Source organism: Amblyomma mixtum, chromosome 2 (assembly GCF_055824585.1).
Source record: "Amblyomma mixtum isolate Tamu chromosome 2, ASM5582458v1, whole genome shotgun sequence".
Lineage (NCBI taxonomy): Eukaryota > Metazoa > Arthropoda > Arachnida > Ixodida > Ixodidae > Amblyomma > Amblyomma mixtum.
The window spans coordinates 321,025,010-321,041,845 of record NC_143013.1 but is presented as its reverse complement, the minus strand read 5'-3'; the positions used below and the strand labels follow the sequence as shown (position 1 = coordinate 321,041,845).

The 16,836-nt window shown below is 49.2% G+C and overlaps 1 protein-coding gene across 5 annotated transcripts in view; it reads right to left on the bottom strand.

The window, feature by feature from the left end:
* The window catches only part of LOC149365152 (neprilysin-1-like), a 67,125-nt gene that overhangs the window by 30,288 nt on the left and 20,001 nt on the right, over positions 1 to 16,836 (bottom strand). The window contains exons 13-20 of one of the 5 annotated variants that reach the window (XM_089575245.1): positions 13,509 to 13,615; positions 13,358 to 13,416; positions 13,242 to 13,293; positions 12,888 to 13,089; positions 11,571 to 11,666; positions 11,411 to 11,515; positions 8,869 to 8,945; positions 8,028 to 8,181 (exon numbers count right to left, since the gene is read on the bottom strand). In XM_089575245.1, the coding sequence (XP_089431371.1) occupies positions 8,073 to 8,181; positions 8,869 to 8,945; positions 11,411 to 11,515; positions 11,571 to 11,666; positions 12,888 to 13,089; positions 13,242 to 13,293; positions 13,358 to 13,416; positions 13,509 to 13,615 (807 nt within the window). In that variant the 3' untranslated portion in view covers positions 8,028 to 8,072. Of the gene's footprint in view, positions 1 to 8,027; positions 8,182 to 8,868; positions 8,946 to 11,410; positions 11,667 to 12,887; positions 13,090 to 13,241; positions 13,294 to 13,357; positions 13,417 to 13,508; positions 13,616 to 16,836 lie in introns of those variants that run through there. The other 4 variants (XM_089575246.1, XM_089575243.1, XM_089575242.1 and 1 more) reach the window with 4 other exon arrangements.

Genomic DNA, 16,836 nt, shown 5'->3' with positions numbered 1-16,836 from the left:
ACTCATCGTCTTCCCTCGGCTCTCTCCTACGGCCCTCTCCAACTTTGCCAGAGGAAAGATTCATACCCCTGCTTGGAACTTGTTGAATATCCCGGCCCAAAATTTGCCACACAGGGTAGAACTTCAGCGGGGGCCGGCTCACTCTGTGAGTCCCGCATACGAGGCTGCCGATACACTGGACCGAGGTTTCATCTGCCGGGCTCAGGAAAGCCTCGATCTTGGCTTCTCGAGGGAGCGTGCGCGCACCTTTGCAGAACTCGCGAAAATACCCCGTTTGGAACTTCGGAATTAACCTACCCTCCCCCCCTCCCTTACCCACTTCCAACAGACCCTGTGGAGATGCCTGCAGACCCACTCTCTTTCATCCTCTGCATGATCTGTATGCGGCAACTCTCACGCCGCTATCCCGCATCCTTTTCGGCAGCCCTGCTGATCCTCCCCCGCAGTGATCTCAAGTTGGGAGGAGCCCTGCTTTCGTCCCCAGACCCGACATCGCAGCTTGCTGCGGGGATTTCGGGCTGCCGACGTCATGACCGAACGAGAAGTTTTGACACAACGGGAATGCGCGGTGGTCCAGGGACCCAGCGAGGTCCAAACTCACCGCATTCAAGCTTTGTCCGTCCGGCCATCCATCCATCCGGTACAAGAGATTCGAAGCCAAGCTGGGAAGCGCCGCTCACTGCCGAATACGTTGTTCTGTGCAGCGGCGCAGCTTGTAGCCCCGTCAAAAAGTTATACCCGTCACAATGGTGCCTGGATGCTACTGCTGAAACGCTACCAGCTGCAGGGCTCTAGTCAGAAATAACCTCTTTGTTTACTCATTTCTTCCTGGGAAAATTGTAAAGATCGGCTTTTATGGTCAAGATTGTTTCGTTCTGGGACCCCCCCCCCCCCCCCACCACCACCTTGGGAGAGTACTGGTATTCCCGTGTTAAGCGGCGTTCGAGAGTGGGACGCTCCCACTCCGCCACGACGGCTCGATATTTAAACGTGATCCCAGCCGTGGGGATTGAATTTCGACGGAGGCGAAATTCTAGAGGCCCGTGTACTGTGCGATGTCAGTGCACGTTCAACAACCCTAGGTGGTCGAAATTTCCGCAGCCCTTCACTACGGCGTCCCTCATAGCCTGAGTCGCTTTGGGACGTAAAACCCGCATAAAACCAAACCATATGTGGTCGAGGGTACCTCTCGCCCCAGAAAGATTACGCCTATCGCTCATGGCCTCGGGGAACATGTGGTTAAAACCGGGTGGGGATACGTATAATTTTGCAGACTCTCCCACGCGACAGCATGTTTGTTTCGTGTGGGATTCGCGTGGAGGCGTGCGCAAAACAGTACGTACTACCTGCTCCCGGTTACGGCGAACACGGGCCTCTAGAATTTCGGCTCCATCAAAATTCAGTGACGGTCTTTATTTATTTATTTGTACCTCACAGGCCCCGAAGAGCATTGGGTGAGGGGCCATATTGAAAAAATGCCGCCACAGACTGGAAGACGTTGAAGTAACGAGCGTTAGTTGTTCGGTAACGCCATCTATCGTCCATGTGATGTATTGCCACGTGATTAGGCTACTTTTCCATCTTACGGCGAGCGGGCGCCTACCGCCTTGAGGTCGGATATTTTTAACCAATTTGTTCCTCTTTGTTCCCCTCCCCAAGTGTAGGGTAGCCAACTGGGCATCGCCTGGTTAACCTCCCTGCCTTTCCGTCCTTTTCTCTCTCTCTCTCTCTGGGCCGGAAAAGTTTTTCGACTCTTTTGGAGGGCCATTTTTCCTTACCTCAAGGCGGTAGGCGCCCGGTCGCCATGAGGGATGAAATTGTGAGCTGCCGAGTGCTGACGACATGACCGCCATGTTAAGCCTAACCTTAAGTAAATATTAACCTAGTTAGACAATATTGGTGTCCAACATGTCCTACTCCTATAGAGGATTCCAAATATCTAATTCGTTTTATGATGCCTCGTTAATTACCGAGTTAAAAGCGATTAGACATAGTCATGTGACTAGTTAATTATGACGTCACCAGTCACCAATTCGAGATACTAATGACGTCACCAATCAGTCACCGATTGGGTTGCTATATAGATTTACTATGGGGGCCGCCATCTTGAATTCCTCGGACTTGTAAAATTTCACGCCGAAGGGAGGTGGTAGCAGACCCCAAGGAATCGAGAAACGCGATGGATAAGAGCTAACGCTCTTAAAAGGAATATGGGGAAATGATAAACCTTAATAAGAGTACAACGGACGCGGTGTAAGGAAAATACACGAAAGGAACACGAAGTTGATTCAAATGGGAGTTAAAATAACTTCAAACAAGAAAATAGAAAAAAAAGGTAAAAAAAAGTTCTAAAAATTCAACAATTTTAATGTAAAACGCCTTTAAATTGAAGGTTTTAACGTAGAGGCATTAACGTTGAGCACCAGTAGATCAAAAGCATTTACGGTGATGGCTTTTATGTCAAAGGCGTTTACCCTAAAGGCCTTCAGTGTACAGGCATTCGACCTAAAGGCTTTCTTCTTTCACTCCCACCTTCCCTGTTTCCTTACAGCGTGGTTCAGGTTTCCATCGAGACTGGAGAAAGTTACAGCGCCTCCTTTCCTCACAAACCAATTAAATATGCGATGTCAGTGACCGTTAAATTGATAAATTGGTTTATGAGGAAAGGTAATTCTCTCGCATATCTCGGTGGACACATACAAGGCCGTAAGAGGAGGGAGGAAGGTGGAGTTAAAGATGAAAGAGAAAGAGGTGCCCGGTAGGTGGTCGGAATTTCCGGACCTCTTCATTACGACGTCTCTCATAACCTGAGTCGCTTTGAGACAAGCCACCGATAAAGCTATTCTGGAGGCCTCCACTACGGCACCCCTTTACGTTTTTGTCTTTCACTCCCACCTTCCTCCCTCCCTTATAGCGCGGTTCGGGTGTCCACGAGATGTGACACTTACTGCGGCATTTGCTTTCCTCAAAAATCAACTGTGCGATGTCAGTGCAGGTTAATATTCTCAGGTGGTCGAAATTATTCCGGCCTCCTCTGCGATCTCTTTCACTGCTACCTCGCTGCCTTCCGTCGAGACGCGGTTCAGGTGTCCACCAATAAGTGGGTGCGCAACTTGCCGCATTGGCGCTCCGAGCGTTCTCCGTGTGCACCTCTGAGACTTGCAACAAGAGAGTTTAAGGCGAAAGCCTTTAATGCCTCATCGTTGTCGGCAGAAGGCTGTCAGCAGAAGCTTGTCAGTGGAGGTGTCACGCTTTTGACGGGTGTCCATCAAGATATGCGAGACAGTTACTGCGTAATTTCCTTTCCTCAAAATATAATTTTCCGTTTCTTCATTACGGCCCCTCTTTCTTTCACTCCCACTTCCTCCCTTCCTGTACGGTGCGGTTAAGGTGTCCACCGAAATCAGAGAATTACTGCTCCATTTCCTTTCCTCAAAAAGCGTTGCGTTCAAAAGGCAAGGCATCGCGCCGAACAGGGTGGTGCGGTTCCCTGGACTCTGGCAGCGCTACAACACGCTGTCGCGTTCCAATCCTAAAGGCAAAGCTTAAGCGCCATTAATTAGCAGTTATTAAGGCGGAAGCCTTTAATGCCTCATCGTTGTAAGCAGGAGTTGTGGACAGAAATGTCACGCTTTTCAATTGGTCGAAACGGTCGTGACGTCACAGTGCGCGAATTTCAAACGGGGCCAATTGTACTTTGGCTACTAACCATGCAACCAATTAAAGGGATCGTATAGTGATGCTCGAAGTAAGTGGGACTGAGTTTAGTTAATTGCTTACTTAACCAATTAACCTTTCTAGTCAGACCAGATAAATAAAATCGAGTAGGAAATTGGCCGAGCTCGGGAATCGAACCCCGGTCTCTGGAGTGCGAGACGAGCGCGCTACCACTGCGCCATGCCAGCTTTTTTTTTCTTTATTGCATTTTCACAACGGGTACAAAGAAGTGAGGCAGGGATGTCCTTTGTCACCCCTCTCGTTCGCAATCTATCTTGAGCCCCTTTGTCTGGCTATACTAACCTCTGAGTGTATAAGTGGCTTCAGGTTACTGTCACCGCATGTAAAAATCTTAGCTTATGCTGACGACATCGCCGTGTTCTGCTCAAGTAGACAGAGTATCTGTGAATCCACGGCTGTTGTTGAGAAGTTTTGCAAATGCACCGGGGCGCAAATAAATTGGGAGAAGAGTTATGGATTCTGGCATGGTGACTGGGAGGAAACGCCCGACTATTACTCCCGACTTCGGTGGGCCACAACTCCGACGACGTATCTTGGAGTACCGCTGAACTCTTATAGCAACCCTGAACCATACTGGAATGAACAGGTGGCAATGGCAAAGGAAAAGGCCTGTGGGTGGCAGGGGCGACCACTATCAATGTTGTCGCGCGCCACTGTGTGTAACCTGTTCCTCATCTCCAAGATATGGTATGTCATGAATGTGTTGAGCGCCTCGCGGATCAATATTCAAAGGATCCATCGGGTTTTTGCTGTATTTGGGCGTCGACATGGGAAAGAACTAGTCGAACATACTTATCCTTGCCCGTGAAGAGAGGAGGTCTCGGTCTTGTTAATTTATTTGTACGACAAATCGTGTCCCGCTTTGTTTCTTCGCGACCAGAACGATATTTTTCTTCGCACATTTATGCCAGTTCGTTTATGTCGATTGCTACCAGGAGTTGTAGTATGCTCTGTTGAAAACATGCGTGGTACCGTGAGAGGTTATCTGCGTGAAGTTGTGCTTGCGTACAGAATGTTACAAGTGCGATTTTCAACGCAGTACCTCTCCAATGTCACTAGAAAAAAATCTGTATAAAGATTTAATTGAATCAATGCTCCCTGTACCCATTTACCGATTGTCAAACTGCGGAGGCCCAGGAGCAGATGTGCTGAAAAGGGTTAAAAGAATGCCAGTTTATCCTCAAACTTCACACCGGAACACTGTCGGTCAAAACATGGATGCATGATAAAGGACTCTTTGTCCCTTGGTCAACAGATTGTTTTCTATGTAAAAAACCTGAAACAATAGATCACGGGTTTTTAGATTGTTGGGATGCGTTTTTCTTCTGGGATGTGCTTCAAAGAACCTTAAAGAAAGATTTACCGCTACACCCGCATGGCGTCAGGTTCTTACCGGTAGGAAAACAGGACATCCGTTATGACACTATTATGCTCCTTGGCCTCCATAGTTTATGGAAAACAAGGACACAATTCAACAATGGAGAAGTAGTTGTGAGATCCCCACACGAGCATTTCATTGAAGGTGTCATACGTCTGAGGGAAGTGTATCAGGCACAGCCTGATCAGCCAACTTGGTTAAAAATGTGTTGGATGACTTGGTTGAACTGAAAAAAAAAAATTGCTGAGGCTCAGCTTGGCTAAGCCTGGGGAATGCGAAGCATATTAGTGGCTAGGCTTGGTAATACATGGCTTTCCTTGGTTGAATACTTGGTCATTTTAATACAACCACTAGAAGCCTTCGTCGTGGGGGAAGACAACGGCATGGCTACAGCGGAACGCCGACTAACCTCGAGACGCGCGTTGGGTGAGCGCCTGGATTGCCACGGAAGCCGCGTCTGCTCTCTCACCGGGCTGTTTTCTCCTCCCCGTCCGATCAGGAACCCGATTTTAATCCGGTCTATGCATTCAAAGATATTACAACATATTATCAAAATTGTCATCGCCTTTACCCTAGCCCATGTAAAGGCCTTAAGAAGGCGGATGAGCGGCTCCTTCTTCGCCTTCTCACCAATACATTGCTGTGCCCGGCAGCGCTAAAACATTTTGACCCCTCCTTTAGCGGCAGCTGCCCACACTGCAGTGCAGCGGCGAAGGCGAGCTGTCAGCGCGGACCAATGAGGGCGCTCTCTTCCCGCATCTAGCTTCCGCCCACGCGCGGCGACAAACATGGCGGCGCCTTTCGGAGCCGGACCCCTCGCTTTGAACTGAATTCTCGTTGTTGCTGCCTTTTTCACTGCTTTCACTGGCCGTAAATGGAGCACCGGTCTTTCGCTTCGTCTCGCCTTGCCTATAATAAAACTTATAAGTGATAAATTTGCTTTATTTTTTTATTTAGAGTTACGATTCTCCCACTTCTAGGCTTAAGAGGAGAACCGGTTTGTTTACAGTAAGGGTTCCTGTCCCGAGTACCAGATGGCGCTACTATCGGCTGAGTCTATTTTTGCGTCTCTGCTAGCAGCAGCTGCCGGTGGCTCGGCGCGCCGGTGAAACCGAGTGGGGGTGGAGTGGAGAGGGGAGATAGCATACGCTGAACTAAAGAGTGAGAATGCGCCCTCCAATAAACAATGGCTTTAGAGGAAGCTTCCAAATCTTTTTTTTTTTGTTTTTGTCGGCAGCGGTTTGGCGGCAGCCACCCGTTTTCCGCCTCTTGTGGTGCGGCACAGCGGCGGTGCGTCCGCGTTCCGCCGCGCCGCTCAAAATCCGCAGCGCAAGTTCGCTCCATGTGGGTCGCCCTTAAGTCGGGCGCGCCCGGGCGGCGGCAACCGCCACTGGGGTCCCATACTAGGGACCTCCACCTAGTGTTTGTGAGGATCGGTCCCTTACGGGCTGATCCAAACATACCTCCTGCTCATTCGTAATAAATGTTTTCACCACCACCGTCTGCCTGCCCGGTGGAGCGAGCGTTTCACCTACACCGAGTGTGAACGCGCGTTCGAAATGCGCGGGAATGCGCGGGTGTGACGGCTAGGGGTCCCACGGCGACGGCGCGAGGTGGAGGCCGGCTCTCTCATCCGATGTCACGTGGTGTGACGTCACGGTGTCACGTGGGAGTCCCACGGCGACGGCGTGAGTGGTAGCTCTAGCAATATGCTTCGCATAAAAAATTACTGCGCCATGCCAGCTCGATGGTTTGTAATGAACAAAGGCGCGTCTAGTGAATACGGTGTCTTCGTTCACTCCCATCTTCCTCCCTTCTCGTTACGGCGAGGTTTAGGCGTCCACCGTAATATGACAGACAGATACATTTCGTTTCAGGCATAATGAAAAAGGAAAGAAAGTTATAAAAACGAGTGCAAACAAGCCTCGCTTAAAAAGCAAACAAGGCTTGTTTGCTTTTTAAGCGAGGCTTGTTTGCACTCGTTTTTATAACTGATGGCAAACAGCTCGAATAAAAAAAAAAAGACACATTTCGTTTCCTCAAAAACCAATTTACCGACGAGCAAGGCGCAGAACCGAACGGGCGATGGCGTTCAATGTGGTGGTGGTGAAAAACTTTAATCAAAGAGAGCTTGAGGGTCAAAAAACCCTGCTGCATGGTCGGTATCCTTAGTCCGGAACACCGCACGACGAGGCCCCGTCTCGCGCCCGCTTGACCTTTGACCCTTTGGGACTCCAGTGTGGAGCAGTTGAGGAGGGTAGTCTCCCATGCCTCTCGGGTGGGGGTGGGGGAAGGGGGAAGGTGAGGATTCTGAGTACATGCCCACACCATGTGAAAGATATCGCAGATCTCTCCACAGTGCGGGCAGCGCCCATCTGTGTTCGGATCGAAGTGTTTTGCTATGGCAGGACAGAGAAGGGTTCCTGTCTGCAGGCGCCGCAGAGTTCGCTCCTCCGCCTTACTCAGCCCCTTGGCAGGTGCCGGGTAGAGACGGTGGCTGTCGCAATAATGAATTAGGATTTCGCGGAACCACAGAAGCGGTTTATGAGCTACTGAGCCAGGAGAGCTAGGATGAGGATGATGATGATGAGCTAGGATGATGAGCTACGACTCCCTGGCAGCGTTGGAAGACGCTGTCGCGTTCCGCTCTTAGAGGCAAAGCTTAACATCTTAACCACACATCAGTGACACAAGCAGCAACACCGCGCTTAAGGCTTTCGCCTCACCGCACTTTAGGTCAATAAAGTGCTCCTGAATGTTTTAGTATTTAGTCATTAATATGTAATCAGCCATTAATTAGTAATTTTGCATTACTTCGTAATTACTTCCTAATTATGTGTGACGTCATCCAGTGGTGACGTCACTAATGTCACAGAGGCAGTCAAAGTGGTGAGGAAAACGCTTTCGCCTCTACGCACTTTAGACAGTCAAAGTGCCCCTGAATGTTTTTTTCTTTTTACTGAAACCTCCAGAACTTGCACTTGACGTGCGGGTTCATGGGCGTCCCCCGCACGCACCGGAAGGCGTCGCCGAAGCCATCGCTGTTCGCCAGCGGAATGTTCACCCTGCAAGGAGACAGCGCGCGTCGTATGAGTCGAAGGTCGCAACGCTTCTCTGAATGCTCCGAAATGGGCGACGTCAAAAATTACTGCCTATTGTGAGGTCGCGTGCCCTATAGGGACGGGAAATGTTAATGAATAAACAGCATCGTATTCACCCCCGCAAAGGGCTGTCGCTGAATTTCGCGTGAAACGTTGGTAATGATGTAAGGTTGCCGGCCTACGCAGCGCCTGCATGATCGCCGGACGCAGAAAGCGCGACGAGGGGCGGGGTGGAGCCTCGACGTAGAGGGCGGACAGCGCTGGCGTTACGCTGCCAGTCGGACGGACCACCGTGCAGAAGGATGCTACGCGTAATCGAGCGGCCAGGGCTCGCAGGTGGTCAGTGGGATGGGCTTAAGGCACGTGCGAACCCGGACTTGTTAGCGGGCGAGCTCCCGGCCACTCATGAAAGGCGGCAAGATTAATTGTAAAAACACAACGGAGAACCTGTTAGCACTAGTTAACTGCATTACCACGAATCGTCACGTATTTTTTTTCCTTCCAGTACCACCAAAGCGTCCAAAATATCGTTCCTTAACTGCTGCGATGAAACCACCAGCATTTGTAGCGTACAACCAGTGGCACGCAGTGTCCACCGTTCACAGAGACAAGCATGCATTGGAACCTTAGCTAAGGCCGCATTTTCGTTACCTGTGTTGCGTGAGTGCCACCGTTGAGGTCCTCACATGGCGCTGCGCGTAGCCTTCGTTGGAGTTCTCGCAGAAGCCCTGTTCGCGCGAGAGGCGAAGCACACGAGCGGTGAGCCAATCGCGCTGAGGTTAACGGAAGGCGATCATTTGCGGCTCGCCTGCTTGTAAATTTTTTTGGGGGGAAGGGGGGAATGAACAACAGGTAGAATACCGAGCAGGTCGAGAAGAATACCTAGCAAATCCTTGAATAAGCTAACTGCCATTGTGCGTTCCGCTGCCACGCACTCGACCCCCAGAGAGTGGACTCAGAAAGAGTATGAACGAGCCGCCCCCCGTCGGCCCACTTATGAGCCGGGCAAGGACTGCGGCTTCCCCATCCTTCCACTGCACCCTAGCCGATTCAGTGGGGAGGAAGGGAAACAGTTTTTCCTCTTGCTGCCCGCTCAGCCAAGAGCTTCTGTTTTAATACCAATTAAATTGCCCAATTTAGTTCAAAGGGATCTTCGAAAGTTGTCGAAATTTATCAGCTGACATAATGAGAGCAATTCGCCCATAAAAGTACGCTAATAACTCATCCTCACGCTATTGCATGCCGTTTTAATCACCCCTTGAACTCGGACTCCCATTTATCTACCACCAGCGGATACGCCCTGCACCTCATACATTACAGAAGTCGACATTATTTCCTGTCAGGGCTTCAAATATGTTGTAAAATACAATGTTCAGTATTCGCCAGGACCGCATGTCAAGCCTAATTCATTTCTCTGGCGCTGCGCTGACCGCTTAGCTAAAACGGCATCGCAATAATTTTTATACGTCTTCCTGGTTTTCATGAATGGCGTTTGGCCGATGTATGAGGCCGAGCATTTGGCACTGATAGATCGGCGAAACAAAAACAAACAAAAAAAAACACCGATCAGCAAATCAGGCAACAAAAAGAATGACGACCGGTCAATGAATTCGGAAGGCAACCCCCTCGCCGAGCACTGCTACACGCTAATCCGTTCAGGAGGCGCTACGTTGAATCATGGCACATCCGGTTCACAAAGGCGACGGTGTATAGGACTCCAGGAAGGTCTCCTCCGCGTACGTTCGAGGACCGTGCCACGTGCTAACAAATGGAAAGCGAAGGTCGTTCGTTCCCTGTTGCTGCTGGCTCGCATTTTGAGTGACCCCCGAAGAAGGGACCGAGTTGGTCCCCAAACGTTGGGTTGAAAATGAATTAGCGGTTGGTGTCAGTGTTTCTCAACTTTCGTGCCGATGCGATGAATCCTGAAATTTAAGACAATTTTCAGATGAGGTCTCGACTTCGGTACAGCCCCCAAAACCTGATTTAGAGAGGCATATGATCTATAGGCGCTCCAAAAGCGCCTATGGATTCTGCTTAAAATTATTTGCGGAAGAGATCGAATCTCTTGGCACCTTTGAAGATCACACCTACAGCACAAAGAATTGGTGATGAGTTTACCCTGTTTTTCATTTTGTTCGACGGCTGTGTCGCCCCTAAGCCTAACAAGAAGCGTCGTTTTCAAATGGATCGCCTTGGCTTATATTCTTACTAGCTCCCATGTGTTCGTGAAGAGAAGTTGTAACCGTCTCCGTGGTTGCTATTAGTCGGTGTTGTCACTGCGATTACGACAGTTCGGTCTTGGCAAGACGGCAACAGCGCAGAGAAAGCGCGCTCATCGCCTTCGGTTTGTATTTGCGGATGATTTAGCGCTCCTTCGGGAGGGGCACGCGCAATCAAAGCTATAGGATGAACTGGCTATACAGGCCCAGTAGGATTTGGCTGGTCCTGGCTTAAGCTTAAAATAAAAGGCAGAAATCACTTTCTTATTTCAAGAGAAGAAGTCGTTACTGCAATTTGCGTACGTTAAACTAAAAACGCCCATGTGACACAAATCATTAAGCAAATCGCAAAAAGTTTGCTCGAGGCAACCGCAGACTGGCACATTCATTAACCTGTACATCTATTCAAAATGGCTCCCCGAAGAGTTCAGCCTCATTTTTTATCTTTGCGGGAACCCAAAAGCAAGCACTCTTATACTTTTCCAGTGGAAATAAACCATCGGAGGGCCTGCAACTCTCCGACAATACCCAGTGGGAGGCCGCGCTGCTCAGCTCGGAACCGGAAGTTCAACTCCGATTCAAGGTCGGCCACCTGGTGTCCGGCCTAGGAAGAGGCCCACCATGGAGATGGGAGGACTACAGTGACCCCAATATTTGAGAAAATATCTCTCACAGCGTACCGTCCTGTGAAGTGCTTGCGTATAGCGTACGTAAGCTCTGGCACGCTATACTAAGCTGCCTAAAGCTGTCGTCCGCCGTGCTAACAATGGTTTCTACTGCAGCCATGCATAGGCGACGGGGCAGCACTGCACAGGACCTCATCATATCCCGAACAAATCCAAACATCACCATCACCGACAGAGGGTTCACATTTTTGTTTTTCGCGGTGATGCACGCCAGCCACCTAGCGGGCTCCAATCGGGAAGCTCGACAAGGATAACGGAGTCTTTTATGCGCGTTGCTCGAGAGCTCACCATGGCGTACGCGGTGTAGAAGAGCTGCTCGGCGGTGACGTTGGGCAGGTTGGCCAGCACGAAGTTGCCTTTGATGCCGCGCTCCTTGAGGTGCCTCCCGTACATCTGGGCGGGGGAGAGAGTAAGAGTGGTGCCGCGGGTTGCCGCGCTGCCGACTCACATTGCGCAGGAAGGCCAGAGCGGCGTTGTCCCGCACGTTGGACTCCGCCGTCAGCGAGCTGTATTGCTGCGCAGAATGCAGAGAATTCGTTCCGATCTGCCATGAAGGGAAACCCGGAGCATTCCAAAGGCTAAGATCGGTCATATTTGCCTGCAGTCTGCATTTGCGTTGACGATGGCGATGTGCTGGGCCCTCATCTACCAAAAGTCCGGTTGAATTTAAACTGAAGAATACCGACAAAAGTTCCTCATGATTGCGCATTCGCCTTACATTACTAGAAGCATCCAAAGTGTCGAAACGAGCGATAAGTGCTGGCTTAATGAAAAGAACGAGTGAAACTGCGCAAATAAAACGGAACGAAAGGCACATACAAGCACAGACAAGGCTCAGACTCGGGAATAGCATGGTGACAGCGCAGTCAGGTTCACATAAAAGAGTGCCGCCTGTCCCTTGTTTCTGAGAAGCAGAGAACAGCCCAGGGGAGGAGAAATGTACTGAAGTAGGACGCTCTTTTATTTACTTATTTAGAAGAACACTGCCAGCCTGAGTAACAGGCTTTACGCAGGCGTAGGCGCGCACGACATGCACAGCATCAAGAACATTTCACGCATGGGATCGTAACAAATCGCCAGAGAAAAACCAGTAGACACTAGCGAGCTGTAAGTCAATTGTTAAGCAAACAAGGTATTGCAGGAGAAGGAAAGAAAACATGGCAAATTAGAATAAAGGCAATGCAACTTGACTTCAAGGTCTGACCCAGAAAATAACAGCAAGTAACAAGACTTTTAGCACACTTAGATATTGAGGACAGCGCGCGAGCGAATAATGATAGATTTGAATATTGCACAACATCAGCAGATAAGACTTTCCACTGGCGAACCGTTCTTGGTAAGAATGATCCTTTCAGGATATTTGTCTTTCAGGATATTCGAGCCACACGGACTATTCTCGACCTCGGCGTTAGCAAGGCATTTGACAACGCCTCCATTTTGAGAAATGGCTTGGTTTGGTTTATGGTGGTTTAACGTTCCAAAGCGACTTAGGCTATGAGGGACGGCTTAGTGAAGAGCTCCGGAAATTTCGACCACCTGGGGTTCTTTAACGCGCACTGACATCGCACAGTACACGGGCCTCTAGAATTTCGCATCCATAGAAAATCCACCACCGCGGCCGGGGTCGAACACGCGTCTTTCGGGTCAGCAGTCGAGCGCTATAACCACTGAGCCACCGCGACAGTCATTGTCTCGGATAAGAGAACAAGATGTAAGGGCGTATGTAATGCACTGCGCAGTACAGCATCAAAGGGAAAACACTCACGGCGTTGGCGAAGAGCCCGCTGAGCGAGGCGTTGTACTGCTGCGCCAGGCAGAGGCTGTAGTTCGCGTAGGCCTCCCGGGTCTCGGGCCCCCACCAGTCGCGCAGCGCGCCGCTCTGGGCGTCGAAGAGCGAGCCGAGACCCGTCACGGAAGCCATCAGCCGCTGCGCCAGGCCAGCCAGCACACGGGGGATGTACAGCGGCCTGCGGAACAACGACGGTCGGCTTATCGGAAACTTGGACACGAATCCGGTGAGTTCTCCTCGAGGTTGCGGGACGCTCTGGAGACAACGCAACAAGCCCACAATTGCATTTCATTTGCACACGTTCAATGCCCGTGTCTCGAGCAGTCTTACGTCTCGGCGTTGTCGAAGCCCATCGGTTCGGCGAACATGGCCATTGGGATGTCTATGGGCGAGAAGAAGGTGTGAGTTTTAACGCGGCAGTCACTTTCCTGCGTGCTCCATCTTACAAAGTGTGTTGTTCTGCGGGTCATAGGTCACGTGGACATCAAACACCGACCCGAACCATCTGGAAAAGAGAGAGGTTAGAATATCGCTGCGTTTTTCTCATTGGCGAGATGTAATTCACCGATGATCATAGTCATTGTATACACAACTCACGCGCCCTGCGCGGGGCTGAAGAGAAGGCGCCGGAAGCGCTGGTCGACGTGCGCCGACTTGGCGCTCATCAGGCTGCGCAGCAGGTTGCCCACGGGGACGTCGCGGACCTGCGGACAAAGGAAGTGCCTCGCAACTGTCCGCCACATACCTTCCTCAAAGGGAGACTGAAGCACTTTTTTTGAAAATCCGGCTGGCAGCGGCGACCTATAGTTTTTCATGCTGTATGCTCGAATATCGCAAAAGCTGATTTTCAGGCCATTAACAGGGAACTCGCCGAATTTCTCGATTATTATTGCAACGGGTTTGATGACCGCTCTGTCGATACTAACTGGAATCTATTCGTTACCAAAGTTAAAGAACTAACAGATACATACATACCATTACGGACAATCTGTTCCCACTCGAGAGCCCCGTGGTACAACTCCTATCTTAAACGACTGTCCAATCGAAAAAAACGTTTTTACAGAGTTGCGAAAAGGTCTGGTAGTAACGCAAAATGGGAGGCGTACCGCGAAGCTAATGACGTTTACGTAACTGCACTGAAAAGCACAAAAAATAATTTTCTTCACAATACACTTCCTAGCATTCTTTCCACTGATCCTAAAAAGTTCTGGCGCATTGTCAACCCCAGCCACAGCGATACCATTAACTTATTAGACGAGAATGGCCTTGCCATCCCAGATACAGAATGCCCAGCGGTACTGAACTCCACATTCTGTAATAACTTTGTTCATTGTACTAACACCATTCTTCCACAAGCGCAGACTTACAACTACATAACTATGGATCCCATTTGCATCGAAGCTTGCGGTATTGAGAAGATTATTGAATCCCTTAAACCATGCTCCAGTCCAGGTACTGACTTAATCAACGCGAAATTTCTTAAGGGTTCTCAAACTTACTGTTCATTGCTGCTTTGCAAGATATTTCAACAGTCCCTCGACACCGGTGCTCTGCCTGCCGACTGGACGGTCGGGAAGGTGGTCCCAATCCATAAATCAGGTAACAAGAATTCACCCCTTAACTACCGTCCCATATCTTTGACAAGTATTCCATGTAAAGTATTGGAGCACATATTATACACAGGTATCGCGAACTTCCTGGAGTCAAATTCATTTTTTACAGACATGCAGCACGGTTTTCGTAAGCGACTGTCTTGCGAAACTCAGTTAGCATCATTTACGCATAAACTTAATCTCATCCTTGATCGCCGCTCAACAGCTGACTGCGTCTTCCTCGACTTCGCAAAAGCCTTCGAAAAGGTATGCCACAAATTACTACTTTTTAAGCTAAGCAAACTAAACCTTGATCCGAGGCTTTTTTCCTGGCTCGAATATTTCCTTTGCAACCGCACTCAGTTCGTAACTGCTAACAATGCCACCTCTCCATCAACCCCCGTCCATTCTGGAGTGCCACAGGGATCCGTCTTAGGCCCTCTTTTATTTCTTATTTACATTAATGACCTACCTTCTTGCGTAACCTCTAACATACACTTATTCGCTGATGACTGCGTAATTTTTCGCGAAATTAACGACACTAACGACGTATGCGCTCTACAGAATGATCTATCTGCTATATCTGCATGGTGCAACTTATGGTTAATGCAACTTAATTCTTCTAAATGCAAAGTTTTACGTGTCTCCCGCACATCATCTACTACAGGTGCATATTGTCTAAATAATACCATACTGGAGGCCGTCACGTCATATCGCTACCTCGGAGTTCATATATCTTCCACTCTAAATTGGTCGCTCCATATTAACGTCATAATTAACAACGCTAACAGCATGCTAGGCTACCTACGCCGGAATTTCTCCAATTCCCCTACCTCCCTAAAACTCATGTTATATAAAACCCTTGTCCGTAGTAAACTAGAATACGCATCTGCAATTTGGGACCCCAGCTACGCAAATTCAATTAATGCACTCGAGCTTGTACAAAATAACGCCTCCCGTTTCATCCTACTTAACTTCAATCGTACTGCAAGTGTCACCTCCATGAAAAATACGCTCAACCTCCCACCCTTAGCCTCCCGTCGAAAATTTTCACGGTTATGTTTATTTCATAAATTTTTTTACAACTGTCCCAATCTACGCGATGAATTGATATCTCCTCCGTCTTTCATCTCTCCACGACTAGATCACGTTCACAAGGTCGGTATAACGTCGCACGAAACAAAAGCTTGTTCTCAGTCGTTCATTCCCCGTACATCAGCAGATTGGAACCACCTTCCCGGATCGACAGCCTGCATTCAAGACAACCTGCGCTTCCGTAACAATTTAGCTAACATTGTATACTAAGGCTCACAACAAATGTACTTATCAATCATTCTCCATTTCCTTTGTTTACTTTAGTTTCCTTTGTTTGTTCTCTTACCTTGCACTTACATATTATGCTTACTTCTTTTACTGAATTGTATAACCAGGAACATGACGCTTGTAAGTTGAATTTTTGTTTTTGTTCACTTTCTGTAATTTGTAACCACTCCCCTCTGAAATGCCTTTGGCCCTGAGGGTATCAATAATAAATAAATAAAATAAATAAATAAATAAATAAGGCACAAACAAGCGCGAATTGCCTTTTTTAGCAGAAATATGCGGCCTGTGCCGCGGGGCACGCCGCGCGGCGCGCCGCCGCCCGTGATTGGTCAAGCGAGGTCGTGACGTCATTTTGAGGACTGGAGAAGCTGCCGATGCGGATCCGGCGCTGCGCTGAGTGCAGATCGCAGCTTTCCGTGGCATTGTAATAGCGAATATGGCGACTATTTTTTCTACTGACCTCCAAAGAAAAGGATATTACAGTTTGTTCATTCCACGTATCACCTGAAAGCAAAAAAGACACGAGCAAAAAATTCTACGCCTAGCACAAGCATACGCTAGCGTGAAAGACACGTACGCAGATCATGCGTAAAAGGTGCCAGCACAACCTCGGCTGGTATTCTCGGAAAGGAAGGGGTGCGAACAATACTCAAGTCAATTACCACCACCGGACGCCTCCTGGCTCGCCCGAAAAAGCGTCACCCTAAAGAAAAGGCCCAAAGCGCTGTGTACAAAAAATCCTATTCTCACTACCCGGCGTAGGTTGGGGCAAGAAAGTATTTCAAGGAAACGATGAAGCAGCACAAAGCTGACGTCAAAATTAGCGAAGCGCAGTGGCCAAGCACTGCAAGGCATGTGACCACAGGATATTGAAGGAATCATTGTGCGCTGGAAACCAAGCTAAATACGCACACAAGGCTGCTGCTTCACTCGTGGCGCGTTCAGCAGATGCCAGAAAATATTAATCGCTGCCTCGGAAACGTTCGCCCTTCCTAGATTTGCAGTTTAGG